At 47.5% G+C, this 17,696-nt stretch overlaps 1 protein-coding gene across 9 annotated transcripts in view; it reads right to left on the reverse strand.

The window, feature by feature from the left end:
* Positions 1-1,603: 1,603 nt before the first annotated feature.
* The window catches only part of adgrl3.1 (adhesion G protein-coupled receptor L3.1), a 120,597-nt gene continuing 104,504 nt past the window's right edge, over positions 1,604-17,696 (reverse strand). For 4 of the 9 annotated variants that reach the window (XM_034291097.1, XM_029118256.2, XM_029118255.2 and 1 more), the window contains 8 exons: positions 16,457-16,523; positions 14,935-15,026; positions 10,229-10,397; positions 7,782-7,964; positions 7,375-7,468; positions 4,508-4,654; positions 3,312-3,329; positions 1,604-3,142 (listed from right to left, as the gene is read on the reverse strand). In XM_034291097.1, the coding sequence (XP_034146988.1) occupies positions 2,115-3,142; positions 3,312-3,329; positions 4,508-4,654; positions 7,375-7,468; positions 7,782-7,964; positions 10,229-10,397; positions 14,935-15,026; positions 16,457-16,523 (1,798 nt within the window). In that variant the 3' untranslated portion in view covers positions 1,604-2,114. The remainder of the gene's footprint in view (positions 3,143-3,311; positions 3,330-4,507; positions 4,655-7,374; positions 7,469-7,781; positions 7,965-10,228; positions 10,398-14,934; positions 15,027-16,456; positions 16,524-17,696) is intronic. The other 5 variants (XM_029118258.2, XM_029118257.2, XM_029118260.2 and 2 more) reach the window with 4 other exon arrangements.

Genomic DNA, 17,696 nt, shown 5'->3' on the forward strand with positions numbered 1-17,696 from the left:
CACCCAAGATCACTTCTTTCACTTATCATAACCTACAGTATAGTTTCCTGTAACTGACAGAATCCCAATCGCATCAACTTGTTTGCTGCTCTTTTCCCTCGGTTCACTAATCTACACAGTGGTATAAAATATATAGATACAATTGGTTTCTCAAAATATAAGTGACGGTGATGTTTCTAGATAGAAAAAGACCCATAATGAAGTGTGTGTGTGTGTGTGTGTGTTTCAATCCGTAGTGATTTCCATATGTTGTTGTTAAGAAACAGTGAGACGATAGGTGGTTCCTGTAACAGGTGTGTTTAGCTAAACTGGTGCTACAGTATACCAGCAGAACAGAACAACACGTCTTTCCTAGTGATCAGAAAATGTTGAAAAAACATATTTTCAATCAAATCAAGCTCATAGGTTTGTTAATTACAGCACCAAATGTCAAAATAAAACCATAAACATGTAACGTATATAGTCAATCAATGCTTTGTAATCCATATTCTGTATTCTGTACAATACATAGAAATCCTCTTACTGCGCCAGCTGTATCCACCGTTACAGTAAATAAAAACATTTTATACCCCCACCATTTTTGAGCCTTCATCCGATCTTCTACTTCAAACTTGGCTTTCCTCTCAAACATCACATACTGTAAATGTCATCTCAGTTTGCCATTTCAGGTCCAGAAATGTGGCTTTAAATTGGCAGTCCTGTCCACAACGTTTCCGCCACCAGTTAGTTGCAGTTCAGTTCATCCGACAAGAGGAGGAGTCAAAATGGTTTAGAGTTCCAGAACTCCAGAGTGAAGAATAGAATTAACAGGAATGTCCGACAGTTCGTTGACAGTTCGGGGTTTATCATACATACGCTCTACTCGAGGGGGTTGGCCACGCCTGTTCCTGAAGGGTTGGAGTCCCCTCTGTTTCTTTATTGTTGATTGAACCAACCGGGAGGACCAGCCGGGAGGACCCACCGGGAGGACCAACCGGGAGGACCAAGTGTACTGAATCGCTGAACTAATCAGGGACCTTTGCTGTTCTGGTGTGGTTTCTAGGGAGAACATGTAGCGCCTTCAGCCCCTCCGGAACAGGGTTGCCCTGACCCTCCATCTACTAAGGTCAGGAATTAGAAGGATATGAACAAGACTGTTGATTGGCCAGTTCATTGAGGAATGACGTGTGTTTCAAGGGAATTAGTAACTGTCCGCCACGGCACCCTATTCCCCATCTAGTGTACTGCCTTGGACCAGGTTATTCCCCGTATTCTGTAGTGCCATGGTCAAAAGTAGTGCACCACAGAGGGAGAAGGCAGCCATTTGGGACGCAGTCTTACTGAGCATTGTCCAGTGGAACCGTTTGGAGAGGAAGGGATACCCATCCCTGTTGAGGTCCAGGGGTGAATCCCAATTCCCTACACAGCACATTATTTATACCAAGGATCCAGGTGTTGACTGGGTAGTCCTATGTGAAAAAAAATAAAACGAACTAGGCTCTGCTGGAGGTCTATGGTAGGCTCTGCTGGAGGTCTATGGTAGGCTCTGCTGGAGGTCTATGGTAGGCTCTGCTGGAGGTCTATGGTAGGCTCTGCTGGAGGTCTATGGTAGGCTCTGCTGGAGGTCTATGGTAGGCTCTGCTGGAGGTCTATGGTAGGCTCTGCTGGAGGTCTATGGTAGGCTCTGCTGGAGGTCTATGGTAGGGTGTCAGGTGAAATTACAGATATTCCCAGTGAGCATAAGACATCTCATCAAAAATACTTTCAACGTCTTAGGACCGTCTGTTCAACATCTTTTGCTCAGAGGTTCGCCTCCCCTTCTTTCAGTGATAGTCCATAGTTCCTAAAGGATATTCACAAAAAGGGAATCGTTTTCCAACCACAGTTTAGTTTGTTCTGGTTTGCCTGGAGTTCAGTCCTGTCCAATGAATTCCTCTCTCATGTCCCATCTGACCAATGATAATGCAGCATAATCCATATTGTTCTCAACCACAGGGGAATAATCAGGAAGCGAGTCTGTTCAACCAGGCCATTAATTGGCCATTTCCAACAGTCTATCAATCGTCAACAGATCACTATTCTCAGGAGGCGGAACTAAGAAAGAAGGAGCAGGCGGATGGAGTCATCTGAATGGCCTATAGGCTGGTGACTAAGTGGGAGGGGTCGATGGGCGTCAGGGGATCCTCGGGCGATGAATCGGACTCCTCCTTGTTGCCAGGTACCATGTAGCCGTCACTGCCCCCCCGGCCCATCTGGTAGTATGAATGCAGCTGGTGCAGGTGATTCCGGGAGCCCAGGTTCGGCATGCTCTTGTAGTAGACGTCGTCCGCCTCGGCGCCTGGGACACTCCCCGTGCTGCCCTTACCGGGCTCTATCTCCCCGCTGTCGAGGATCTCGCCGTCCGGTAAACCGTTAATCTGCCCGTGGCTGCCGTGGCCATCCGGTAAATCCGTCAGCACGGGCATGGAAGTGTAGAGGGAGTCCCTGTGGTTGGGCGACTGCGTCGTCTCCTCCGTGTGCTCGTTGGTCAGGAGGGGGAAGAAGCTCTCGCTGGTCTCCTGGGGGATGCGCCGGGGTCGGGAGAAGCTGTGGAGTGGCGGAGGAGGAGCATGAGGTTGGGAGTTAGGGAGGCTATCCGGCGGGGGAAGGGGGCGTGGCGGTAAGAGGGGGGCATTGGACTCCTCCCTGATAATCTGCAATCCCAAATTCTCATCCAATGGGAAGCCACTGTTCGGGTTATCCAGCACCATATGATTGACGTTGTTGTCGTGATTACTCATGTCGTAGTCATGGTTACTCCCGCCAATTCCACCACCGATTCCAATTCCATTATTGCTGCTTCCAACAACATTTCCGGTGCCATTACCGACGTTGACCATTTTATTCATGAGGTTGTGGTTGCGTTCGGTGGTGGCGGCGCGCTCGTGGTTGTTCAGATACGAGGGGATATAGTTGGAAGTCAACTCTTTGAGGATCTTCTTCTCCAACGTCGTCTCCTTGTGGTTGCCATAGGTACTGTAACCACTGACACCACCGCGTTCTAAGATCTGGACGCCGTCGTTGAGGTAGTCGCTGCTCGCCATGCTGTAATTATTGGCATGGTTACCATTGAGGGGGAGTGTGTCCATGACGCTGGAGTCCCGTGCGTTGTTCAGGATTCCCTCTATGGAAACAGTCAACCAAACCACATTATTAGCAACAACTTGACATCTGTTTAAGAGTTTCAATTGGATGTGGATTGGTATTGTAAACAGTTATGTATTTGAAGGTGTATTTTAGTGGAGTTCTTTAATTGACCCTGATCCTGGTGTTTGATGAATAAAGAGTATTACTTGTTTCTCTGTAGGACGCTGGTGTTTGAGACAGCCATGTTGGAGAGGAGAGAGGAACAGAAAGCGAGTTTAAACACACACACAGATAAAACATGGACACAAAACCATGTGAATGAGAACGATTAAGTACCAAATGGAGATTAAGCTGTTAACAAGTTGGCATGGTCTTTAATCTATGACAAAGGAATAATTTAACACTGTCCGAAGGGTCAATCAACTTCATCCACATTAAAAACACCCCAGCACACACACATACCAAACATATTAAAGTGGCATTGATCATGCAGTAAAGAAATACAAAACCATTCGGAAGAACATAATACAAAACCCATAACACTTGAAACAAAAGCATTCAGAGCTCAAGAAAACACATAGCAAATGAAAAATAACGACAGAACCGATAAAAAACAATAAAAAAAAACAAGCCAAGTACTCAATTAGCCCCCAGATAACAAAAAGGAAATGTGTATTGTTAAGTGACAAGATATAAATAATGCTCTGTAAATAAACAACAGATATAAAACTGTATTCACTGTAATTTAGTGGTCGATCAATGGGGCTCGACTAATCTGGGAGCTATTTTGACAGGCAGGCGGAAAGCAAATCATGAGCACTAGTGGACAATTTACAATGGAGGACACATGCAGAGTTCATACTTCGCCGTATAAACGCTATCTTTTAACGGGAAATGCACCTGCCCATCACATTCCAAGGGTAGACAGGAACGTGCCATTACAACTATAGGTGTGAATAAACCAATAAACAGCAGGAATTGAAGCCAAATCCCTCTGAAATACGACACATTCAAATGTCCTAACCACGGTTAATATGTACGGGAACGTTTGTTCATGCACTGTATATACTGTATCTACAGCTCCGGAGAAAATGAAGAGACCACGGCACCTTTTTATTTCCTTTCCAAAAAAGTCGAAAAAGGAAAGTTTTGAGTGAGGAACAGAAGCAATTTAAAATGTGCAGTGGTCTCTTAATTTTAACCCTTCTGTTCCTCACTCAAAACCTTCCTTTTCAACTTTTTTGGAAAAGGAAAGAAAAAGGTGAAGTGGTCTCTTCATTTTTTCCGGAGCTGTATACATATCGAACATTGTAGCCGGGGTTCATAGGAATGTGAAGGGGGAGGTTTGCAGGGGCAGTGGGGGTGTGTGGGGGGGTGGTTCAGGGAAGGATATTGGTCACACCTTGTGTGTTGTACATCCCTGCCACGCTGGGGTTGTTATAGACCGCTGGGGGGGAGTTGGTATCGCCCAGCAAGGTGCCATAGGGATGGTTAGGGTTACCATGGGGACGAAGGAGAGCATTAGTTAACAGATGATTAGCCATGGCTCCTGGTGAAGGCAGAGAGAGAGAGAGAGAGAGAGAGATGGGAGGCAGAGAAGGAGCGGAGGGAGGGAGAGGTAGAGGAAGGGAGGGAGGAGGAGGGAGGAGGACAGAATAAGGGTACACAGGGACACAGGGACAGAGATAGACAGATAGATAGACAGAGGGATAGATAGACAGATAGATAGATAGATAGATAGATAGATAGATAGATGAAAGAAAGAAGGAGCGAGAGGGAGAAATGAGGAGAAAGTGAAAGTGAGAGCAACCCATAGAAGAAGAGAAAGAAGAGTAGTGAAAGAGTGAGTGTGAAAGCATGAAAGAAAGAGGGAGAGAAGACGTGTAAATCAAATGAGCAAGGAATGTGATTGGTAGTCATTCTTGCAGCGACAGCAGGCAAGCAGAGAGCAGGACAGAGAGAGAGAGAAGAACTGAGAGAGAGAGAGATAGATAGAGAGAGAGATAGATAGAGTGAGAGAGAGGGGAACAGAGGGAGAGAGGGGGGGGCAGAGAGACAGAGAGAGAGCGAGAGAGATAGAGAGAGAGGGGAACAGAGAGAAAGAGAGGGAGAGAGAGAGGAACAGGCAGAAAGAAGAACACAGAGAGAGGGAAGAACAGGGAGGAGACCAATCGAGAGGGAGAACATGAGAGAGACGGAGACCGATAGAGACATCAAAGAGGAAGGAAAGCATAGAGACCAATAGAGATATCAAATAGGAAAAATGAGATGGAGAGAGAGAGACACATCAAAGGAGAACATGAATCCATAACACAGAGACGTCCAGTGGGTTTGGGGGGGGTGGGGGGGGGGGTGGGGGGGTCGGAGGGCGGATCAGAAACACTAGACGCAGCAAGAGATTTGACCTGCACTGGATGAGACATATCACGCACCCTAACAGGGTGTCCCAAATGACCCCCTGCACCCTTCACAGCCTCCCCCGGGCCCTGCTCTACACAGGCGTTAGAGCGGCGTTGGGGACGCGTGCCGCCACGGAAAGGATGTGACTCGTGCCGAAAGAGACACCCCGCCTTCCCTCTTCGTGATGGGACACTGGAGCGGACAGGACACCTCCCATTCTCTGTGTTCATTCAGCAGGACGTCACATCCAGTCTGACCACATCAACGAGACCGGCTGGTCGGGCGTGTCAGGCCTCTTTATCGTTACGTGGGACCGCCCCGTTCTCTCGGGCTGCGTTTACCCGGGCCCGGGAACGTTCAGACTTTAGATTCCCCACTAATTGGTCGTTAGACCAATCAGATCAGCCCGGAGAAATATCTGCTGTGAAAACATCTGATGTGGTCCATCAAAAGACCAATTAAGACAAATTAGTTGCGGAGGAGAACTGAACTGGTCTGCCCGTGTAATGTTGTTGTTCCTGTGGCTGGTTAGACGTGCATTAGGAGATGGAACATGAAAAGTAATTGTGTGGCTCGTTAGCGGGTCGCGCTGCTTGTCATTGCACTGATACTACAGACGACCAAGCACAGACTCTAGGTACTGTATTAATGGCTTGACTCAGTCTGAGCCTTGTGCGCCGACACCAAACTGTCTCGGCGCTGCTCTCCTTACAGTTCTAATGGGGAACGACAGTGGGACTAGGCTCACGAGGCACTGAGAAGTCATCTGAAAGTCCAAAAGTGCATGTGCCAACTAAGTATCCGGGCCTTTAAAACTTCTAAGACTACTTAAGACTCGACTAAACAACTAAAATGTCCAATTTGTTTTTTTCCTTTTAGAAATTGTTATAAAATGTAACAACCCCTTTAAAACAGACGACTAGGCAAAACTGTCCCATTTCCAGCTAGCTTGTCTCTCCTAATATAACGCTGGAGGAGTATTTGGCCCGGTCCACAGAGATGTCTGTGGTAAGTGTGTCATAACTCAAAAGGCCAGACTCGTGGCCGCTCACTCAAATAATCTGGGAATTGATAAACCTACAATTTGTCGGACACGTAGCCTGTCAGAGAGGCCCGTCCTAAAGGTCGTCTCCCGCTAAGTGTGTGATAATTCACTGGTTTGACACAGTGTCTCTTCGTTAGCGCCACTTCGGCAGCTCATTACTTGGTCTACGAGGGGAGCCAGAGACATAGACAGGGTCTGTTCAACTCCACACTTTTGGTTTCCATTCTTCCTAATCGGAGAATCATTCAGATCCGGGACACCAGGTGATGTCAGCTAACGAGCTGGTAGAAGAAACAAATATATCAGCCCTTTTCGAACCCTATTTAAAGAGATGTGGACTACAGAACACCACTGCCAATATAATGCTTCCAGATTCAGCCCCTCCCACGCCCCCCCCTCCCAAAGACTCACCTAGCCCCAGAAAGAAACACCTTACTAAACTGGTCAACTAATCATCGGGCCCCCTTTGAGTTGAATCAGATGTGATTGCTCTGAACTGTATGGTGTTGGAGTGATGTACTGACAGACATCAGGACAGACAGACAGTGGGACAGGCAGGCAGACAGACAGTGGGACAGATAGACAGACGGACAGCAAGACAGACAGCGGGACAGACAAACAGACAGTGGGACGGACAGACGGACAGAAGGACAGACAGACAGAAAGACAGACGGACAGCGGGACAGACAGAGAGACAGACAGATGGACAGACATACAGACAGACAGACAGACAGTGGGACAGACAGACAGACAGACCCACTTGGGAAGAAAGGACCAGGTGGGGCAGAGAACAGTGAGGCATTCTACTGCAGCATGGCGGTTACCTCGGTTTAGTGTGGCTGAGCTGGTGACGTCCCCAGTGATGAAGGAGGACTCCTGTTTCCTCACCGTGTCATTCCACATCCTCCGGATACGACTCTGGTGTGGGAGACGTGGAGGGGGAGGGGAGGGAGGGAGGGAGGGAAGAGTTGATGAGAAAATCCAAAAAGGGTTTTGGGATGGGAGGTGTGAAGAGATACAGAGAGAGGGGGAGGAAAAGGGAAAGGAGTTGAGTTGGAGGCAGAGAAAGAGCGTTACTTGTTGAGCAGGATGAAGAAGTCCCCTGAACTTCCTCCTCAAACACCTGCAGACGCCCAAGGCGTAAAAACACATTTCCTCTGAGCTCGCTTGGGCAGAAGCATTCACATAGTATTCAGGGCCAGTTGTGGAGGAGCGCTGGAGCAGGTCTCACCTGGGAGTCGGCTGTGGAGTATCGGCCGGGAGTACAGGCAGGTAAGCTCACCTGGGAGCCTGTGGAGTATCTGCCAGGGACTCTGGACGTGGCGTGACTCTTTCCAGACGAGGAGATGGACGTCTCCACACTCTTACCACTGCAACAGTGGCTACGCAGACATTTCCCATACTCCTTACGCACCTACACACACACACACACACACAAACACACACACACACACACACGGAGACACACATACATTGACTGCTGCTGACATTTGAGGCCTTGCCGTGAACTCCTGTCATCCAACCTAATACAGTCTACACCACCAACCTCCACCCCAATACATTCTATACCACCAACCTCCACCCCAATACATTCTATACCACCAACCTCCACCCCAATACAGTCTATACCACCAACATCCACCCCAATACAGTCTATACCACCAACCTCCACCCTAATACAGTCTATACCACCAACATCCACCCTAATACAGTCTATACCCCCAACCTCCACCCCAATATATTCTATACCACCAACATCCACCCCAATACAGTCTATACCACCAACATCCACCCCAATACAGTCTATACCACCAACCTCCACCCCAATACATTCTATACCACCAACCTCCACCCCAATACAGTCTATACCACCAACATCCACCCCAATACAGTCTATACCACCAACCTCCACCCTAATACAGTCTACACCACCAACATCCACCCTAATACAGTCTATACCACCAACCTCCACCCCAATATATTCTATACCACCAACATCCACCCCAATACAGTCTATACCACCAACCTCCACCCTAATACAGTCTATACCACCAACATCCACCCCAATACAATCTATACCACCAACCTCCACCCTAATACAGTCTATACCACCAACATCCACCCCAATACAGTCTATACCACCAACATCCACCCCAATACAGTCTATACCACCAACATCCACCCCAAATACAGTCTACACCACCAACCTCCACCCTAATACAGTCTACACCACCAACCTCCACCCCAATACAGTCTATATCACCAACCTCCACCCTAATACAGTCTATATCACCAACATCCACCCCAAATACAGTCTACACCACCAACCTCCCCCCTAATACAGTCTACACCACCAACCTCCACCCTAATACAGTCTATACCACCAACCTCCACCCCAATACAGTCTATACCACCAACCTCCACCCTAATACAGCCTACACCACCAACCTCAACCCTAATTAAGTCTCCATCATGAAGGAGAAGCTGGACCAGGAATGACATAATCTAGGAAACGGCTAATGTCTCTCTAATGTCACCAAACTCCGATCTGGTTTAAGATCCTAATCAAGCTGAATCAAGCTGAAATAGATACGTAACAGGTTTTAAACAATGTGCTCCGGACTGGAGAACATTTGTAACTACGTCCTGTGTTTTCACAGCTGTGTGTGCGCGCGTGCACATGTGTGTGTGTGTGTGTGTTGCATGTGTGCGTGTGTGTGTGAATTTAGCTTAAAGTCCAGGGAGATTGACGCAGGGCTTCGCCAAGGAAAACCTCTGAATTGCACCAGTCTTCCCCAAGACACCTGATCTCATGACCCAACACACACCCACACATACGACCTAGAATAGCAGGTCCCTGGGCCAAAAGCCAGACAGAGTATTAACAAGTTGATTCATTTAGTATTTCTATATCCCTCCCTCCCTCTCAACCTCTTCCATCCCACTCCGTTCACCCCTTTCTCCTGCATCCACCTCCGCCTCCTCTCTCCGTCTCCCCTTCGCACCCCCCCCCCCATTCTTCTCTCCTTTCCTCCACCTTTCCATTTCACTCCATCCAACCTTTCCTCTTTACCTGACAACAGTAAATATGTGTGGGAGGGGTTGAAGGAAGCCTGTATGACTATTTATGAACAGTTAGCCTGCTTCACATTACTGAAGGGTAGAAGTCAAATCAACCCCACCCCCCCTTACCTGTAATGTTCAGCAGCAGACACTTTGTGTGTCAGGAATATAATATGATGTGTTCAGGCATTTCTTGGACAGCACCTCATGACTATTCATGGTGTCCGTGGGAGACCGGTTTAACCGAGTCCAGGTGTCCGTCACGGAGACGTCCAACCCCGTTACGTAACGCTTGCATGAGTGTCATGACAGCGGAGGCGTGGCGAGGAATGCTACTGACGCAGGACAGAGGGGTGTCTGCGGGGGAAACGCCCCTAAGTTGATTGACAAATAAATCAAATGGAGCGAGAATTCAACAAAGTCATGTGTTTCAGGTTTTTCTATCATGTATTATGAAATTCATCGCCACGATTTCTACGCGTATTTGGGAACTCTAAGCTGCGTGCGTGTGTGTAGCCCACCTTCTTCTGCAGTATGCAGTGTGTGTGTGTGTGTGTGTAGCCTTCTTCTGCAGTGTGCAGTGTGTGTATGTGTGTGTGTGTGTGTGTGGCCTACCTTCTTCTGCAGTATGCAGTGGAAGATGAATATGAACATGCCCTGTAGAGAGTTGAAGATGGTAAAGAGGTACGCCATGACCACGGTGCTCTCATTGATGTACATAAGGCCGAACGCCCAGGTCAGGCCCAGCAGACACAGCAGAGCGATGGCTCCGATCACCCACGACCTGCAGACACACAGATAGACAGATATACAGACAGGAGAGAAAGACAGAAATACAGACAGACAGGAGAGGGAGACAGACAGACAGGAGAGAGAGACAGACAGACAGACAGACAGGAGAGAGAGACAGAAATACAGACAGGAGAGGGAGAGACAGACAGACAGGAGAGGGAGAGACAGACAGACAGGAGAGAGAGACAGAAATACAGACAGGAGAGGGAGAGACAGACAGACAGGAGAGGGAGAGAGACAGACAGGAGAGAGAGACAGACAGACAGACAGACAGGAGAGAGAGACAGAAATACAGACAGGAGAGGGAGACAGACAGACAGGAGAGAGAGACAGACAGACAGACAGACAGGAGAGAGAGACAGAAATACAGACAGGAGAGGGAGAGACAGACAGACAGGAGAGGGAGAGACAGACAGACAGGAGAGAGAGAGACAGACAGACAGGAGAGAGAGACAGACAGACAGGAGAGAGAGACAGACAGACAGGAGAGAGAGAGACACAGGGTGAGACAGGAGGAGAGGGAGAGAGACGTTAGGCCTTCGCATGTCGCAGAATGATGACCCCAATCACCCACAATCTGGAAAGGACAGGATGAAGAGGGGCGGGAGGGATGGAGGGTGCTCTGAGAATATGGCTCCCATCAGCCATTGTCTAATGTGAAGACAGGGAGGTCTTGTTGGCAAAATTGCCTTTTTTCCTTTTTTTCCTGATCCACGAACTTTTCGTTGCACAATCAAAAGGTCACTGATGGCACAGTTATGAGCCGACAGTGGGTGGGGCTGAAGATTCATGATCAGTTGATTCCAACTAACCTAATCTGAGGAGTTGACAGTTGAGCAGCTCCTTTAAGAACCCCCACGATCAAATTCCCCAGTGACTAATCTGATGAAGATGTAATCAGTGTCTACTAGTCCAAATGTCAAACCAGAGTGGAGTCTGTGTGTGTGTGTGTGTGTGTGTGTGTGAGTGTGTGTTCATTAAAAATGCAATTTCTGAGTAAAGGTCAACTGTCCAGGTTGATCACCAGAAATGCGACCACTGTTAATCTGATTGGTTGACTGAGCAGTGATCAGTTACCAGAGAGATGGATGACAAGGAGATGGAGAGGACCAGAGGGAGAAATTAGAAGAAATGTAGAGGTGGGGAGGACGCTTTGAGAGAGTGATAAAGAGAGTAGTGGGAGCCAGAGGAGAGAGAAAACAGAAGAGGAGGCGAGCATTGTAAGAGACCTCCAGAGAGGAGGAGAATGGGGGGGATAGAGACAGATGGAAGTTAAAAGAGGAGAGTCGGCAGGGAGAAAATTGATCAAATTATTGATCAGATGTGACCCTTTACAGCCTATAACTTCCCAATAAAGCCTGTTTGACGACCCCTCTTCAATAAAGGTTAAACTCATCTCTCCCTCCATTAACCCCGCCCCCAAACTGTCTTAACCTCCTCTTCTTGTCCTCATCCTTACCTCCTCCTCTCTATAACCTGTCTTTAATTGATCCTATCTACTCTTGGTCCTCATCCTTACCTCCTCCTCTCTATAACCTGTCTTTAATGGATCCTGTCTACTCTTTGTCCTCATCCTTACCTCCTCCTCTCGACAACCTGTCTTTAATTGATCCTATCTACTCTTGGTCCTCATCCTTACCTCCTCCTCTCTATAACCTGTCTTTAATGGATCCTATCTACTCTTGGTCCTCATCCTTACCTCCTCTTAATCCTTTTTGTTCGTCCACTTTTATCTTCTCCCATTTGTTCTCTTTAATTCATCCCCTCTTCTTCATCCTCTCTCAATCCCATCCCTTTCTCCCCTTTCTGTACCAACCATCATCACTCCCTCTATCTGTCAATCCTCACCCCTTTCGCCCCTCTCTGTCCCATCCATCATCACTCCCTCTATCTGTCAATCCACACCCAAGCCTCGTAATGACTTCCAAGAAAAACACTGTAAATAAACACAGCAGGGATTTAAGAAGATTGTTGAGAGGTCTACAGTGGAGTAGGCAGGAGCTACACGTCTAAAAACACACAAGGTGACGAGAACCAATCAGAATGCCTGTGAAATAAAAGCAAGCATTCTGATTGGATGCTAGTCTTACCAAATCCAATCCACATAAAGACAAGAACCTTAAGATGGCTGAAATCAAAAAGAGACAGAGAAAAAGACAGACAGAAAGACTAATAAGTTAACAGATGCAAAAGGAATAATAATAAAAAATGGGAAAAATGCAATGAAATAATAAAAATGTGAAGACACAAGCCTAATTTGTAATTTCCATATGCAATATATTTTTTCTGGACAACAAATAACACCAGATATATGTTCCTGAACGGACAACTATAAAGAATTGCGCAGAGAATTAAATGGTTTAGCATAATTTAGTTTCCTTTAAAGGTCAGTAACCTCATGAGTGGTCAAACTGGAGACACTCAACCAGCAGTGGCAGCACTGACCCAGCCAGACAACACCCAGGACTAGCTAAAACCACGCACGTTACATATTAATGAGACCACGTGAGATGCCGTCTGAACTCTAAATGATCTATCAGGTATATCGTGTCAGGGCTATGGTGTAAGGGCTATGGTGTCAGGGCTATGGTGTCAGGGCTATGGTGTCAGATCTATGGTGTCAGGGCTATGGTGTCAGGGCTATGGTGTCAGGGCTATGGTGTCAGGTCTATGGTGTCAGGTCTATGGTGTCAGGTCTATGGTGTCAGGGCTATGGTGTCAGGGCTATGGTGTCAGGTCTATGGTGTCAGGTCTATGGTGTCAGGGCTATGGTGTCAGGGCTATGGTGTCAGATCTATGGTGTCAGGGCTATGGTGTCAGGGCTATGGTGTCAGGTCTATGGTGTCAGGGCTATGGTGTCAGGTCTATGGTGTCAGGGCTATGGTGTCAGGGCTATGGTGTCAGGGCTATGGTGTCAGATCTATGGTGTCAGGGCTATGGTGTCAGGGCTATGGTGTCAGGTCTATGGTGTCAGGGCTATGGTGTCAGGTCTATGGTGTCAGGTCTATGGTGTCAGGGCTATGGTGTCAGGGCTATGGTGTCAGGGCTATGGTGTCAGGGCTATTTTTACAGTATTTAGATCTGCGTTGGGAAATGACAAACTTGGCGATTGTAATTTGTTCCTCTACGTAGTCATGGCCACCTCTATTTGCCTTGATTACTATTTGTATTCACTTCTTTCGGGAAGGTATTGTTTGATTTCTTAACACTCCTGAAATGCATGTGCTAAGAAACAAGCCTCGGTAACGCATTATAAAGTTTAATTTCCTGTTTTATCTTCACTCCAATTGAAGTAACACTGTATCGCCTTTAGCTGCGACTGTTAAATCAGGCTCCACCAGACACCGGCAGGTGGGGTTCGTTATTCTGCGTCCAAATTGGCCCCCCTGTTCCCTGCAGCCACTGACCAGGCACAAGAGGGGCCCCACCTGCTGGTGTCATCCCTCGTGGATGACTACTTCAACTGAGGCGGTGATGGGGATCTGGCAAAGCACAACTAAATGCACAATCCAGGCTCCCCGGGTGTTAGAATCAGACGAACATTCGGGCACAAGGAGAGAGGGCAGGGCTCTCAGCTCCGGCTTTAGTCCTCCTATCTCCTCTTGGACCCAGGACTTAAAATGTGGTTCCTCGTTAGGCGAGATGAGTCATAGGACATAGTTGCTGGAGAGAAAGCCTGACAAGAGCCTGGAGATAGGAGTGAAGGTGGCGTGTTTTTAGGTCAGGAAATGTCATTGCTCTACCCCCCCGCCCCACAGTAAAGTGGGGATCCAGAAGGTTCTATCAGCTGTCAGCTATTTCAGAGTGTTGAATGAAATGAATGAGCAGATTATGAAAGAGGCCAATTAACTGGGATGCTGCTATATTCTCCCTGACCCAGACTCAAATCTCTATATCTGCCTCTCTCTCCGGATCTACCTCTACCTCTCTGCCTCTCTCTCCGGATCTACCTTTACCTCTCTGCCTCTCTCTCCGGATCTACCTCTACCTCTCTGCCTCTCTCTCCGGATCTACCTCTCCCTCTCTGCCTCTCTCTCCGAATCTACCTCTCCCTCTCTGCCTCTCTCTCTGGATCTACCTCTACCTCTCTGCCTCTCTCTCCGGATCTACCTCTACCTCTCTGCCTCTCTCTCCGGATCTACCTCTACCTCTCTGCCTCTCTCTCCGGATCTACCTCTACCTCTCTGCCTCTCTCTCCGGATCTACCTCTACCTCTCTGCCTCTCTCTCCAGCTTTATCATTCCAGCACTCTCTCTCTTTCTTCCCTCTCTCTTTTCTAAATCTCTCGTCGCCTCTTTATCTTCCTCTTCCCCTCCATCTCTCTACCTCTCTCCATATCAAAGTAATTGACATTACAGCGAATAGACATTGTTTTATGATGATGGAGATACCAAATGTGACTCGTAGAACCGAGCATGAATGGAAATATTGTGAGAAACTGTGAGAAAGGACCAAAATGAAGAAATGAAGATGAACAGGATCGAATGTTGAACACAAACACAAGCATCTGTCCACGCACGTGTACTTACTTGATGTTGTCCAGACATCCTGAGTCTGGCTTGAGGATGGCTGTATGGTGGAACATCTTATAAAGGGCGATGCCCAAGAAGATGACATTCAGCTGAAATGCACGCACGCACGCACACACACACACACACACAGTTCAAATCAACATTGAATTACAAGAAACAAAGCCTTCAGGTAAAACACGACAAATGAAATCAGAAATTAAATCAATCTGTTTACATTGGCACATGCAATAAGCAGACCTCTGCAGGATTCCTACATAAACAACTGGTAAATATAATCCACCAGTATGTGTATGATAAATGCAGTATTACAGAGGCCAGACGGTAAAGTGGCTTTTTGTTCTGGCAATATTTGCTCTCAAATAGACAGGCCTGAAGTACCTCCTACACACTATTTGTGCGTGTGAGTATGTGTGTGCGAGTGTGTGTGTGTGCCTCCTTCACACTCTAGCTATTAGAGCTGGCCTTGGTGACATGTCTGTGGTGAGAACCAGGCAGTCCTGTACACACACTGACATTCACCTAATTGGAAGTTGTTATATCTCTCTCTTTCCCGCTCTCGCTCTGTGTGTCTGCCCGTCGTTTTCTTCTTCTTGCTCTCTCTCTTTCACTAGTTCTGTCTCCCGCTGTCCTTGTTTCTCCCTCTGCCTCTACAGCTCTTTGCCTCTGTCCCTCTCTCTCTTCCTGTCCCGCCGTCCGTCAGTCCGTCTCACTCTCTCCTGCCTTTCTCTCTCTCTCTCCCTATCTTTGTCCTTCTCTCATTCTCCTCCATCTCCTGTCTTGCTGCCCTAACACCAAGCTGCACTGACATTCACCTAATTGGTGCAGTGTCTTCCCGTCGTCATCACCTCTTCCTCTCTCTCCTTCCTCATCACTTTCCCCCATTCTGTTTTCCCCTTCCTCTGTCTCCCTCTCTCTCCCCTTGCCTCATTCGCCTTGTCTCTCCGTCTGGCACCGATAACCAGCGGAACACTGAGACGTTCTAGAACACATAGCTGGGACGTTCTAGAACACATAGCTGGGACGTTCTAGAACACATAGCTGGGACGTTCTAGAACACATAGCGGGGACGTTCTAGAACACATAGCGGAGACGTTCTAGAACACAGCCGTAGCAACACCAGCAGCGTTCATTCCGCTGACAATGAGAGAGTAAAACAAAAACTTTTCTCAAGAAGATGACAAAACTTTGGGAAGCAGGGTTCTCGGAAACAGAGCTAGGGAAGGATTCGCTGTGGCAGCGAGCTCACTGTTGTAGGCTAAGGTGGGAAGGAGTGTGTGTGTGTGTGTGTGTGTGGTTATGCACGGGTGGGTGGGGGGAGATTTCTACATGAGAGCTGTGTGAATATAATCCTGGATAATTAACTATTTTCTTGAATGTATCAGTACAGTGGAGGAAGGTTCAGCCAAACATTCCCTGAGATTAAAGCTCTTCTTAAAACCCACTATTTATGTTAGCATTATGACGTACAGTGTGTCGTTGTGTGCGTGCGTGTGTGTGTGTGTGTGTGTGTATGTCTTACCATTATTATAAGTGTTGCCGGGCCGATGAAACTCCATATAAAATACGTGTCCAACCGCAACCAACACCTGCAGAGTGAGAGCAAGAGAGAGAGATGAAAAATGCCTGAGACACGGAGGGATGGAGAACAGAAGAGGATTTACCATCTCTCTCACACACCAACACACACCCACATGCGCACACCCACACACACAAACACACACACACACACACACACACAGACAGAGCAAAGTGGCCACAGTTCACATATGTCTGTCCAAGTCCCTAGACTGTCAAAATATATGCCTGAACATATTTTATACAGGGTGGTATAGGTGCAGACACACACACACACACACACACACACACGTATACAAACACACACACACACATGTATACAAACACACATACACACACCATCCATTACCCAGATGTGAGACATGGAGGGATGAGCACCTGTGATAAATAAATATCCTAGCGAAGGGGAGCAAAGATATGACATCGCCGCTATCTCTCAGACAGGAAAAATGACATTGCCCGTGTATAGGGGTGTGTTTGTATGTGTGTTTTGGTGTGTGTTTGTGTGTATGTGTGTGTATATGTATGTGTGTGTGTGTGTGTGTGAGAGTGTGTGTTCATTTAAATTGTGAATTATAGCTGTAACCCCCGCTAGCAGTATTTATGGAGTGGGTGAATTACTGGAACGAGGTGACGAGGACAAGAGAAGTACAAAGGAACACTCTCACACACACACACACACACACACACACACACAGACACACAAGGTTAAAAGTGCTGGTAAAATATTTCATCAGACACATGTTAAATGGATTAATATCTTAGCTCGTCAACACAAGGGACCACCACTGAGGTGTGTGTGTATGTGTGTGCGGGTGTGAGGTGTGTGTGGGTGTGTACGTGTCTGTGTTAAGCTGCTTTAAATGGCCAACTGATTCACGACCTGTGAGTTGAATTATTAATCTTCCAATTTCCACCACATTAGACACAGATCCATTATGGGTCTGGGCAGAGCCGTTGTGACCTCCATTACGGCTCTAGCGGAGCCAGTGTCACCCTTTAGAATGGCTCCTGGATAGTACTGGCCAGTCATTCCAGCTCTGCACAGAGCCAGTGTTGCCTTTATTATGGGCTTCTCAATGAAACCGAATGCAACTGGATAGTCATTCCGGCTCACGGCGGGATGGTTTCCCTTAGATTCCATAGCCAGAGAATGCAAATTGTCTACCGCTCTTGAACCTTCA

The sequence above is a fragment of the Esox lucius genome, chromosome 25 (genome assembly GCF_011004845.1).
Source record: "Esox lucius isolate fEsoLuc1 chromosome 25, fEsoLuc1.pri, whole genome shotgun sequence".
Taxonomy (NCBI): domain Eukaryota; kingdom Metazoa; phylum Chordata; class Actinopteri; order Esociformes; family Esocidae; genus Esox; species Esox lucius.